The sequence below is a fragment of the Eumetopias jubatus genome, unplaced genomic scaffold (genome assembly GCF_037043125.1).
Source record: "Eumetopias jubatus isolate StellerSeaLion01/CBP00866 unplaced genomic scaffold, mEumJub1_p1.0 scaffold_7, whole genome shotgun sequence".
Classification (NCBI taxonomy): domain Eukaryota; kingdom Metazoa; phylum Chordata; class Mammalia; order Carnivora; family Otariidae; genus Eumetopias; species Eumetopias jubatus.
The window spans coordinates 117,123,789-117,136,797 of NW_028274813.1; the positions used below are offsets into that span (position 1 = coordinate 117,123,789).

The 13,009-nt window shown below is 39.2% G+C and overlaps 1 protein-coding gene across 1 annotated transcript; it reads left to right on the forward strand.

The window, feature by feature from the left end:
• The first annotated feature begins 1,795 nt into the window (after positions 1 to 1,795).
• LOC148163980 (spartin-like) lies at positions 1,796 to 11,227 on the forward strand. The gene is given in 4 exon segments (XM_088025187.1): positions 1,796 to 1,964; positions 1,967 to 2,604; positions 7,104 to 7,301; positions 11,156 to 11,227. Coding segments are annotated over 4 exon segments (1,077 nt in total).
• Positions 11,228 to 13,009: the final 1,782 nt, after the last annotated feature.

The window sequence follows — 13,009 nt, forward strand, 5'->3', positions numbered from 1 at the left end:
ACGTACCCCTTCGGATCCCTACATTTGTATCTTTGGGGTAAATATCCAGTAGGGCAATTGCTGGATTGTATGGTAGCTCTATTTTCAACTTTTTGAGGAACCTCCATACTGTTTTCCAGAGTGGCTGCACCAGCTTACATTCCCACCAACAGTGTAGGAGGGTTCCCCTTTCTCCGCATCCCTGCCAACATCTGTCCTTCCCTGACTTGTTAGTTTTAGCCATTCTGACTGGTGTGAGGTGGTATCTCATTGAGGTTTTGATTTGGATTTCCTTGATGCCGAGGGATGTTGAGCACTTTTTCATGTGTCTGTTGGCCATTTGGATGTCTTCTTTGGAAAAATGTCTTTTCATATCTTCTGCCCATTTCTTGATTGGATTATTCTTTGGGTGTTGAGTTGGATAAGTTCTTTATAGATTTTGGATACTAGCCCTTTATCTGATATGTCATTTACAAATATTTTCTCCCATTCTGTCAGTTGTCTTTTGGTTTTGTGGACTCTCTTTTGCTGTGCAAAAGCTTTTTATCTTGATGAAATCCCAATAGTTCATTTTTGCCCTTGCTTCCCTTGCCTTTCGCGATGTTTCTAGGAAGAAGTTGCTGCGGCTGAGTTTGAAGAGGTTGCTGCCTGTGTTCTCCTTTAGGATTCTGATGGACTCCTGTCTCACATTTAGGTCTTTCAACCATTTTGAGTCATGGAATTACACCACGATCACCACTTCCCTGGCACCGCCCCCCACACACTTTTCTTTTCAGTAGGCAGCCCATTTCCTCCAGTGACACATTATTTGAGGAAATCTTTCAGCACACTGTGTAACATAAGCTTTGAAATGTAGGTATATACAAGATCAGGTGTTGAACACCTTTTCACATGCCATTTAAAGATCCTCTTTTGTGAAGTACCGGTTCATGTTTTTTTCTCATTAACAGGAATAAGAGGTTTTGCCTTTTTAATCTTGCTAGAGTTATTTTAATGGAGTAACTTTTTATATTGCAAAATCACTATAGGTCTATTCATGAAATTAGAAATTAATTTGGTCTTAAGTAGGCAGGCATAGAATTCTAGAGTTTTGGGAGGGAACAGGGCTAACTATATGTGAGTAACCTGCCACCTTTAAGTGGAATTGGGTAACTTTAAAGCTTCATCCAGATAATTTTTTCTCATTTCTGTCCTCTCCAATGATTCAACCTCATTTTTTTTTTAAGATTTGTTCATTTATTTGAGAGAGAGTGTGGGCATGAGCAGGAGGGGCAGAGGGAGAGGAAGAGAGAATCCAAAGCAGACTCCTTGCTCAGCACAGAGCCTGACTCAGGGCTCAATCTCAGGACCCTGAGATCAAGACCTGAGCTGAAATCAAGAGTCAGATGGTTAAGTGAGAGAGACACTCAGGCACCCTTCAACTTCATTTTTAATTAGCTGGATATAATCCGGATTTATATTATAATGAATTTTAGAATGAGACTCTTCGGTTCCAACATTAGCTACATGGTAGGAACCAGTTATTTATTATAAGAAACTGTAACAAGAAAATTATTCAATAGATATATTCTGACTTGTTCTCTTCTGTTTTTAATTAAAATGATATTTAGGAACAAGAGCATTATTTATTCAGCAAATACAAATTGAGTGCATTCTCTATGTCAGATCTAATAATAGGGTTAGAAAATACAATAGTGAACAGGACAGACCAGCAAGGCTCCTGTCTTGTTGAAATATATTTAGGTAGGGGAAATTGATAATAATTCAGTAAACAAATACTTAGATAATTAAAGATAATATTTTCTGTTTGGCAGGAATGGAGCAAGAGCCACAAAATGGAGAGCCTGCTGAAATTAAGATCATCCAGGAAGCATACAAGAAGGCCTTTTTTTTTGTTAATAAGGGACTGAATACAGATGAATTAGGTCAGAAGGAAGAAGCAAAGAACTACTATAAGCAAGGAACAGGACACTTGCTCAGAGGAATCACATATCATCGACAGAGCCTGAACACATAGGTGCTGGGTGGGAATCTGCTAGGCAGATGCAACAGAAAATGAAAGAAACACTACAGAATGTACGTACCAGGTTGGAAATTCTGGAGAAGGGTCTTGCCACTTCTCTACGGAATGATCTTCAGGAAGTACCCAAGTTATATCCAGAATTTCCACCTAAAGACATGCCTGAAAAGTCACCAGAGCCTCAGTCCTTTAGTTCACCTCCTCAGCACACTGAAGTAAATGGAAACACTTCAACGACAAGTACAGGGTTGGTTCCTGCACCTAGTTCTTTATCCTTACCATCTCAGAGTCCTCCCGCAGAAGCACCTCCTGCTTATACTCCTCAGGCTGCTGAGGGTCATTACACTGTATCCTATGGAATAGAATCTGGGGAATTTTCATCAGTTGGAGAAGACTTTTACAGGAATCATTCTCAGCCACCTCCTCTTGAGACCTTAGGGCTAGATGCAGATGAGTTGATTTTGATACCAAACGGAGTACAGATTTTTTTTGTAAATCCTGCAGGGGAGGTTAGTGTACCTTCATATCCAGGGTACCTTCGAATTGTGAGGTTCTTGGATAATTCTCTTGATACTGTTCTAAACCGTCCTCCTGGGTTCCTTCAGGTAAGCCAAAGAAAAATGTAAATACAATTTGAAATATGTATAGAATACATCATTTTCGTTTGTCAGTATTTATTATGTGTCCAGGACAATAAGTGCAAAAAGATTATTCTCATTCCTTATTAATATATTCTGTGAAATTTATGAGCCTTAAATATCTATGTGTTTAATAGATTATTTTATTAAAGATACAAAATACTGTTTTATTTTTTTCAAAATTGTGTTTTAGTATTAAAATTGTGATGACAAGATCTGAGGGGCATCGGAGAATTCATCCTTAAAATTTTAATTCTTTATTGAAGAAGAAACCTAATAACTTCAATTTAAAAAGGGATTTATGTAACTCATGTGGATGTGTTACTGTAAATTTCCACAACTGTTGTCAAGCCCCATCTGAGGGGTTGATCTGGGCTAGACCCAGCCCAGTATGTCGAACAGTGGTTCTCAAACAGGGATGATCCCCCTCCACTCTTCAACCCAAGGACATTTTGACAATGTCTGGAGACATTTTGGTTGTCACAACTGGGGGGTGGGTTGTGCTACTATATTAATAATGTGCTACTGCTACTGGCATATAGTAGGTAGAGGCCAGGTGGAACTGCTAAACTTCTAAACAGGATCACTTCATCAATCAATATTATCTAACCCAAAATGTTAATCATGCAGAGGTTAAGAAACTTTGGTATAGAAGTAGAGATTGTGATGATAATTTAAGATGCATTTCTAACATTCCAAGCAGATAAATTTATCAGAAATGCCCTTGGTCCAAGAGTAAAGACTGGTGCTAAATAACAGCTGGTGTTGTTAGGGCACTGCTGTGGAATTAATGAAATATTCTAAAGGCAATATTTTGAAGGTGATGTTGTAATAACAATCTGTTTTTAAATGATTGGACGTCAGTATAGGGAGTTGGGTTCTAGAAATGAGGACTCCATTTACACTGGGTATAACAGAGAAATTTGCATGCATGTCAGGAAGATGACTATTTGAACAAAGCAGGTCTTTTTGTCCAGAGTCCAAATGATGCCATTGGTTTAGTTACAGCACTAGTTACCTAGATCGATTTTGTCTTTTGGTATATTCCACTTTTAATTCTTATGCAGCTTTTACAAGGAATCAACTTGAAAGATATTTTAAAGGTAGTTGGAGACTTACTAACTGTATGAAGGAGTTGTTTGGGGGCATTGCTGAAAAAAAAAAGACTTCATTATAGGATAGGAAGAATATTTTGTATCCCATAGGTTATTTTAGGAAAGAATCCTTGAGGTAGAAAGAGTAGGCATATTGATTGGGATTGTGAAGAGGCTCATAAAAGCTGTAATACTTTCTGCTGAACTGGTAATAGAGCTGTGTTGTAACAGTGGAATTTAAAACCTTTTGGGAGAGGGAGGTGCCTGAATGGCTCAGTTAAGTGTCAGACTCTTGATTTCAGCACAGGTCACCATCTCAGGGTTGTGATATCAAGCAAGGCTCCATGTTGGGCATGGACCCTACTTAAGATTCTCTCTCTCCTTCTCCCTCTGCCCCCCCCCAAAAAACCATAAATAAATACATACATACAATAAAATACAATAAACAATAAACCTTTGGGGCCCAGGCTACTGGAGATATGGGAAATGAATATCAGAAACACTCTACTTGGTTACATGAGCTCAACCAATAACATGACTTGTTCTGTAGTAAAAATTTATCCTGTTTGAGTGCTATAAATAAAGTGTTTTTAATCTTTCTAGTATCTCCTATTTTTGGTTGTAAATAATAAGTAAAATTTCACCCAAAGTTTAATTTGAGTCTCTCAAAGGGGCTCTCATTTGCATGTATTCAGATATGTGTAACAGTGACCTAAAAGGCAGTTAACTTGTGTTTACTGAATGTCTCTGTTCTGAAAAACAAACACTAAATCAGCTGAGTATTAGAAGTTAAATATATTTTTTAAATATAACTTTTTATATTGCAAAAATCACTATAGGTCTATTCATGAAATTAGAAATTAATTTGGTCTTAAGTAGGCAGACATAGAATTCTAGGGTTCCTAAAAACTATTTTTCTCTAGGTTTTAGTTTAATAACCTTTTTAAACCTATTAAATTTGTAGTCAGTTCATTAGAACTTAGACATAGGGTTTCTCTCTGAAAGTGAATCTGGGAGAAATCAGCCTGTTGTGGATAAGCCTTCCAATCTGTAATGATTTACCCTGAGAAAAGTCTAATAAAGTTTCATTTCAGAAGATTTGGAGATACTCCAGTTCAATCAGGGTGTCAAGAATGTAGTTAGTCTTAGAGAAATCATGACAATAAAAGAAAACTTTCCCTTTGCAACTTTTTTTGTCAGTTTCATACTTCTGCTATTATCACTTTCTTAATATTTCAATTTAAATGTCTCATTTGTTGGGGTTCCTGGATGGCTCAGTTGGTTAAGTGTCCAATTTTGATTTCAGCTCAGGTCATGATCTCAGGGTCAAGATTCTCCCTCTCCCTCTGCCCTACCTCCCCTCTCTTAAATAAATAAATAGGTAGGTAGGTAGGTAGATAGGTAGATAGATAAATGTCTCATTTGTTAATTTTATCATCCCAACCAGTAACAACTGTGAAATTGAGGGACAGATGTATTTTTTCCTAATACATTGAAATACATTACTATTCAAATTTAAATAATTTGGTTTATTACTTGAGGTCATTTCATATACCACTCATGGTAATATATCATACCTTGGAGGATACAGCAATGAGTTTTATTATGACTTCTCTAAAGTTTGACTTATAAAAGATGGAGAGTGGCATTTGAGATGACTAAAAAAGAGAATCCATAATAGAAGAATTTGAGGGGCGCCTGGATGGCTCAGTCATTGAGCGTCTGCCTTCGGCTCAGGTCATGGTCCTGGGGTCCTGGGATCGAGCCCTGCATCAGGCTCCTGGCTCCGCGGGAGGCCTGCTTCTCCCTCTCCCGCTCCCCCTGCTCGTGTTCCCTCTCTTGCTGTGTTTCTTTCTGCCGAAAAAATAAATAAAATCTTTTTTAAAAAGATAGAAAACATAAAAAGAAGAATTTGAAAAGGTTTGTAAGGATTTTCCAAGAAAGAATCAGACTTGGATACTCTGATCCTTTTAGGTTTATATTCTGTTGGTTAGAGATGATGGCAGTGCACCAGATTTTTCCATTTTTTATATGAAATTCTTTCATGCTCTTTGACTCATTTGTACAATATTTTGTTCTCCCAAGTTTCTTAATAATTAGGAAAACAGTGTGTCCTGGATGAGCAGCACAATTAGAATATTATTCTTGGGCACCTGGGTGGCTCATTTGTTATGCGTCTGCCTTCGGCTCAGGTCATGATCCCAGGGTCCTGGGATCAAGCCCCGCATCCGGCTCCCTGCTTGGCAGGAAGCCTGCTTCTCCCTCTCCCCCTCCCCCTGCTTGTGTTCCCTCTCTCGCTGTGTCTCTCTCTGTCAGATAAATAAATAAAATCTTTAAAAAAAAAAAAGATTCTTCTTGCTCAAAGAATGTAATCTCAATGGAAATGAATATATTTGGTTATTATGAATTAAACTTAAGTCTCTTCTGAATTTATATCTCCAGAAAGTGAGCTTAATTTAAGTCTTAGTGTATGGACAATCTGATGATATTGCAGGGCAGCTTTGTGTTGTTTTGATTGAAGTTAATAGTAGATGGTAAATGTATAAACATAATGATCTCTTCTAGCTATGTCATGTCAGGTTTTCAGACTTAGTAAAAAAAAAAAAAGCAGCATTGTGAATTCTGGGTTTATTATTTTTTATAAGATTTTATTAAGAGAGTGTACTGTGGGGGGAGGGCCAGAGGGAGAGGAGAGAGAGAATCTCAAAGCGGACTCCGTTTTATCTCACGACCCCAAGATCATGACCTGAGCCAAAATCAAGTCGGATGTTTAGCCAACTCAGCCACCCACATTCCCCTGGGAATGCTGTGTTTCTAGTTAAAGGAATTGTTTGGCTTCTCTGGTGCCAGATTGCTTGTGTCTAAATCCTAGCTCCACTTTTCTCACAGACTCTGAGCAACTTAATTAACCTCTCTGTGCCTCTTTCTTGTATGTAAAATGACAATATCTAACTTCATGGAATTGTGAGGATTAAATCAGTAAATACATGTACTTGAAAACGGTTTGATTTTATTTCCACAAAGGCATGTCTAATTTGAATTATAAAGAAAGTCTTAATTTATTTTGTTATTTATTTAAAACTAACTCATTATTGGTTATTTGTGGGCTATTTAAGGCCACTGACTTGAAGACTGTATAGTTAGTGGAGCAATAACATTTTCAGGACCGTTCTTGTGGGTGATATATACACAAAGATTAGACAAGCAAATGGCTAATTTTTAGTGGGGATTTGTTGATGCTAATGATTTTGTAAAGCCATGTAAAATGCATTTAGAATTTTGAAATGTTTATTTTCTGGTATAACAATTCTAAAACCAGTGAAAACCTAGTTCTATTCATTGATTTTTTTTTTTCCTAACTAATCCTTTCAGGTTTGTGACTGGTTGTATCCTCTAGTTCCTGATAGATCTCCAGTTCTTAAATGTACTGTGGGAGCCTACATGTTTCCTGATACCATGTTACAAGCATCAGGATGCTTTGTGGGGGTTGTCTTGTCTTCTGAATTACCAGAAGATGATAGAGAACTTTTTGAGGATTTATTAAGACAGATGTCTGACCTTCAGCTTCAGGTAACTTGTGTGATCATCTTTAGGATGAAATCTACTTTAATGTAAGAACTTACACTTTTAAAGAAACTGTAATAGGGTCTAATATGATCAAAGTTAGAAAACTGAGAATATATAATTTGCTTGTGTGTTCACAAATACTGGCTGGAAATTGCCTGGATTTGAATTTGAACTCTTGCACTTAATTGCTGTTTTACTCAAGTAATTGATCTTCTTTTTAGTTTCTTTATCATAAAATGGGAATAATATCTACTTCATTGGGCTGTGGTGAATACATACTGGATCACAAATCATGCATATTTTCTGAACACAATGCTATGAAACTCAAGGCAACCACAAGAAAAAAATTGGAAAGGCCATAAATACATGGATGTTAAACAACATGCTACTGAAAAATGAATGGGTCAACCAGGAAATGAAAGAAGAAAATTTTTTAAAAAATGAAAATGAAAAGAGAATAGTCCAAAATGTTTGGGATGCCATAAAAGTGGTCCTGAAAGGGAATAACATAGCAATAAAGGCCTACTTAAGAAGCATGAAACATCTCAAAGAAAAAGCCTAACTTTTACATAAAGGGGCCAGAAAAAGAACAACAAATGAAGCCTAAAGATTATAATGGAAATATTGACATAGAACCTAAAAAACAAATATAACAGATCAATGAAAGCAGGAGGTGGTTCTTTGAAAATTTTAATAAAATTGATAAACCCTTACCAGACTTATTAAAAAAAAGATCCAAATAAATAAAATTAAAAAATGAGAGAGAAGAGGTAACACCCAACAATGCAAAATACAAACAAGCATAAGAGGATATTATGAAAAATTCTATGGCAACAAATGGGACAACCCAGAAGAAACTGATGAAATCCCAGAAATATATAACAGACCCAAACTGAAAGAAACAGGAAGAAATAGAGAACTTGAGTAGACTGATAACCAGCAAAGGAAGCGAATGGGTAATCAAAAATCTCTGAACATACAAAAGTCCAGGACCAATTCCCTTCACAGGCAAATTCTACCAAACATGTAAAAAGACTTAATGCCTATTCTTCTCATAATATTCCAAAAAAGGGAAGGCAAAGTTCTAATTCGTTCTATGAAGCTAGCATTATCCTGATACCAAAACCAAAGTCTCCACTAACAAAGAGAGGTAGAGGCCAATATCCGTATTGAATATGGATGCAAAAATTCTCAATAAAATATTAGGAAACTGAATCCAAAAATACATTTAAAAAATCACAAATTCACCACAATCAAGTGGTATTTTTCTGTGCATTCCAGGAACATCTGGTTTCCAGAAGAGAAAGCGATTTCCATTCTAGGTGTGGAAACAAAGGCAAGGTGCCCAGTCCCTGTCTGGGAGATCCAGGTCCGTGGAGAGTACAACATTTGACCCACAAAAGTTTCTTCCAAAAGGAAGCTTTCTAGCACAGGGGTGGGCAAGCTTCGGCGGGCTTCCATATCCTTGCCTCTGAGAAAGAAGACTGTGGAGACTGCCACTTACCAGGAACATCTTGTTTCCAGAGATCAAACAATTTCCAGCACGGGACTGGAAGGAGAGACTAAGGGGCATGTCCCTGTCAGGGAGAAACCAGTCCGTGGAGACTGCCACATTCATGAACACCTCATTTCCTCAAGCGAGAAGCTTCCTAGCCTATATTGGTGAGAACTACCAGGATAATGCCATACCCTCCTCTCTGAGAAACAAGACTGTGGGGAATGACACTTTCCACTCACATCTCATCTCCAGAAGAGAAAAGCGATTTCCAATCCACGTGTGGAGGTCTAGGATAGGGGCCATGGCCTTATGCTTAGAAACGAGGCTGGGGAGCATGCACCATTCAGAGAACCATAAGTTTCTCAAGCGAGAAGCATTCTAGCATGTATGTGTTGAAGCCTCCAAAACATGGCCCATCCTCCCTCTGTGAATCAAGTCTCAGGGCAACGCAACCTTCCCCTAAGAGGAATTTCACTCCAGTGAGAATCTTTGGACCACGTTTGTCTAGAGGCATGCACAAAGTGCCATGCCCTTCACTCAGAGAAAGAAGGCTGCAAATAAAGCAAGTTTCAGTGAAGAACACGACACTTCCTAACAAATCCCTTCGAACAGATCCATGTGTTTTAACATGAGGAAATGCTGTATCCTTCACTTAGAGAAAGAATTATGTGGAGGAGTCCATTTCAACAACATCGTAGTTTTTCAAGCCAGAAACTTCCAAGCCTCTCTGTGTGGAAAGATTACGTTAGGGCCATATTCTTTCCTCCAAGATACCAGATGATGGAGGAACCCGCTGTCTACTCACATCTTGTTTTCACAAGAGAAAAGCCATTTCTCATATTTGTGTGGAAGTATATGGAAGGGGTGTCGTCCTTACAATGAGAAACAAGACTGTGGAGAGTGCAACTTTCAGAGCACCACAAGCGTCTCTAGTGAGAAGCCTTGTGGCACGTAGGCCTTGTAGCATCCGAAAGGTGCCTACGCTTCCCTCAGTGAAAACAGTCTGTATCAAATACAACGTTCAAGTAACCTCTTCCTTCCTGAAGATACAAGCCTTTCCCTTGCAGTTGTGGGATCATGAGGAAACATCCGTACCCAAAACTCTGAAAAACAAGACGTGGAGAATGGAAATCTTCACGGCCTTCTGGATGTCAGAAGATAGAACCATATTCAAATCTGTGTGCGGAAGCATAGGCAAGGGGCTAGGACGCTATGCTTAGAAACAAGTCTGTGGAGAAGAGAACGTTCAGCACACCACAAGTGTCTTCCCAGAGAGATCTTCTAGCAGGGATGTGTGCAAGCATCAGGATAGTTCCATCTCCTTCCCACTGAGAAACAAGCTTGTGAAGAATGCCACTTAGAGATCACATCTTGTTTCCAGGGTTCCAAGCGATTCCCAGCATATGTGTGGAAGGACAGGCAAGGTGCAATGTCCCCCACTGTTGTAGTAAGAATTCTGTGGACAATGCAACCTTCAGGAAACCCAAGTTCCCTCAAACAAGAAGCTTTCTAATATATATGTCTAGAAGCCTCTTTACATGGCATATATTTCCTTGTGGGAGACAAGATTGGGCGGAATGCGACTTCCACCAGCATCGAGTTTCCAGAAGAGAAAATCGATTTCCAATATATGCGTGGAAGCCTAGTGTATGTAGGGGCCATGTCCTGACGCTTTGAGACAAGTGTGTGGAACATGCACCATTGAGAGAACCACAGGTTTCTCAAGCGAGACGCATTCTAGCATGTCTGTGCTAAAGCTATGGAAACATACCCTATCCTTTCCTCCTTGAATACTGTCTCTGGGAAATGCAACTTTCCCCTCCGAGGAAGTTTGTCCTGGTGAAATCTCTCTAGCATGTTGTTCCGGAGGCAAGCAGAAAGTGCCACAAATCCTTCGCTCAAGAAAAAAGTCTGTGAAGAAAGCAAGCTTCAGTGAAGGACATGACACTTCACACCAAATCCCTTCCAGAAAATATATGTGTTGTAGCATTAGGAACGTGCCGTATCCTTGCCTTGGAGAAAGAATTCCTTTGAGAGTGCAGTTGCCGCCACGTCGTGGGTTTTCAAAGGAGCAGCTACCTACCCTATATGTGTGGAAGCATCACGAGAGGGCAATAGTCTTCCCTTGAGAAACAAGCCATTGCAGAATGTCGCTTCTCACGCAAGTCACTTTTATAGGTTAGGAAGGCGATTTCCAATATCTGGAAGTCTCGGGAGTGGGCAATGTCCTTATGCTTCCAGACAAGTCTGTGAAGCATGCAGTGTTCAGAGATCCACCAGTTTCTCAAGCGAGAAGAATTCTAGCATGTATGTGCTGAAGCTTCAGAAACATGGCCTCTTATTCCCTCTGTGATTACAGTCTCAAGGGAATGCAACTTTCCCCTCAGAGGAGGCTTGGTACAGGGAAAAGCTTTCTGGCATGTTTATGTAGAGGTACGGGGATGTGTGGTAGCAATAAGGTGCTGTACCTATGGCCTGGAGAAACAATTCTGTGAAGAATTCAACTTCAGCGCCAATGTGCTTTTCCAAGCAAGAAGCTTCCTAGCCTAATATGTGGAAGCATCACTATAATGCCACATCCTTCCCTCTGAGAAACAAGATGGTGGAGAACGCCACTTTCCCGGAACATCTTGTTTCCAGAAGAGAAAAGCGATCTCTAACAGATGTGTCGAAGTTCAGAGATGGCGGTTTGTCCTGGTCTTAGAAACAAGTCTGTTGTCAATATCATAAAAGCCATCTATGAAAAACCTACAGCGAATATCATTCTCAATGGGGAAAGGCTGAGAGCTTTTCCCCTAAGGTCAGGAACGCAGCAGGGATGTCCACTATCACCACTGCTATTCAACATAGTGTTAGAAGTCCTAGCCACAGCAATCAGACAACAAAAAGAAATCAAAGGCATCCAAATCGGCAAAGAGGAAGTCAAACTCTCACTCTTTGCAGATGATATGATAATGTATGTGGAAAACCCAAAAGACTCCACCCCAAAACTGCTAGAACTCATACAGGAATTCAGTAAAGTAGCAGGATATAAAATCAATGCACAGAAATCAGTGGCATTCCTATACACCAACAACAAGACAGAAGAGAGACAAATCAAGGAGTCGATCCCATTTATAATTGCACCCAAAACCATTAGATACCTAGGAATAAATCTAACCAAAGAGGCAAAGGATCTGTACTCAGAAAACTATAAAATACTCAGGAAAGAAATTGAAGAAGACACAAAGAAATGGAAAAACGTTCCATGCTCATGGATTGGGAGAATCAACATTGTGAAGATGTCAATGCTACCTAGAGCAATCTACACATTCAATGCAATCCCCATCAAAATACCATCCACTTTTTTCAAAGAAATGGAACAAATAATCCTAAAATTTGTATGGAACCAGAAGAGACCCAGAATAGCCAGAGGAATACTGAAAAAGAAAAGCAAAGCTGGCGGCATCACAATTCCGGACTTCCAGCTCTATTACAAAGCTGTCATCATCAAGACAGTATGGTACTGGCACAAAAACAGACACATAGATCAATGGAACAGAATTGAAAGCCCAGAAATGGACCCTCAACTCTATGGTCAACTTATCTTTGACAAAGCAGGAAAGAATATCCAATGGCAAAAAGACAGTCTCTTCAACAAATGGTGTTGGGAAAATTGGACAGCCACATGCAGAAGAATGAAACTGGACCATTTCCTTACACCACACACAAAAATAGACTCCAAATGGTTGAAAGACCTAAACGTGAGACAGGAGTCCATCCAAATCCTAAAGGAGAACACAGGTAGCAACCTTTTCGACCTTAGCCGCAGCAACTTCTTCCTAGAAACATTGCCAAAGGCACGGGAAGCCAGGGCAAAAATGAACTATTGGGATTTCATCAAGATAAAAAGCTTTTGCACAGCAAAAGAAACAGTCCACAAAACCAAAAGACAACCGACAGAATGGGAGAAAATATTTGCAAATGACATATCAGATAAAGGGCTAGTATCCAAAATCTATAAAGAACTTATCAAACTCAACACCCAAAGAACAAATAATCCAATCAAGAAATGGGCAGAAGACATGAACAGACATTTCTCCAAAGAAGACATCCAAATGGCCAACAGGCACATGAAAAAGTGCTCCACATCGCTCGGCATCAGGGAAATCCAAATCAAAACCTCAATGAGATACCACCTCATACCGGTTAGAATGGCTAAAATTAACAAGTC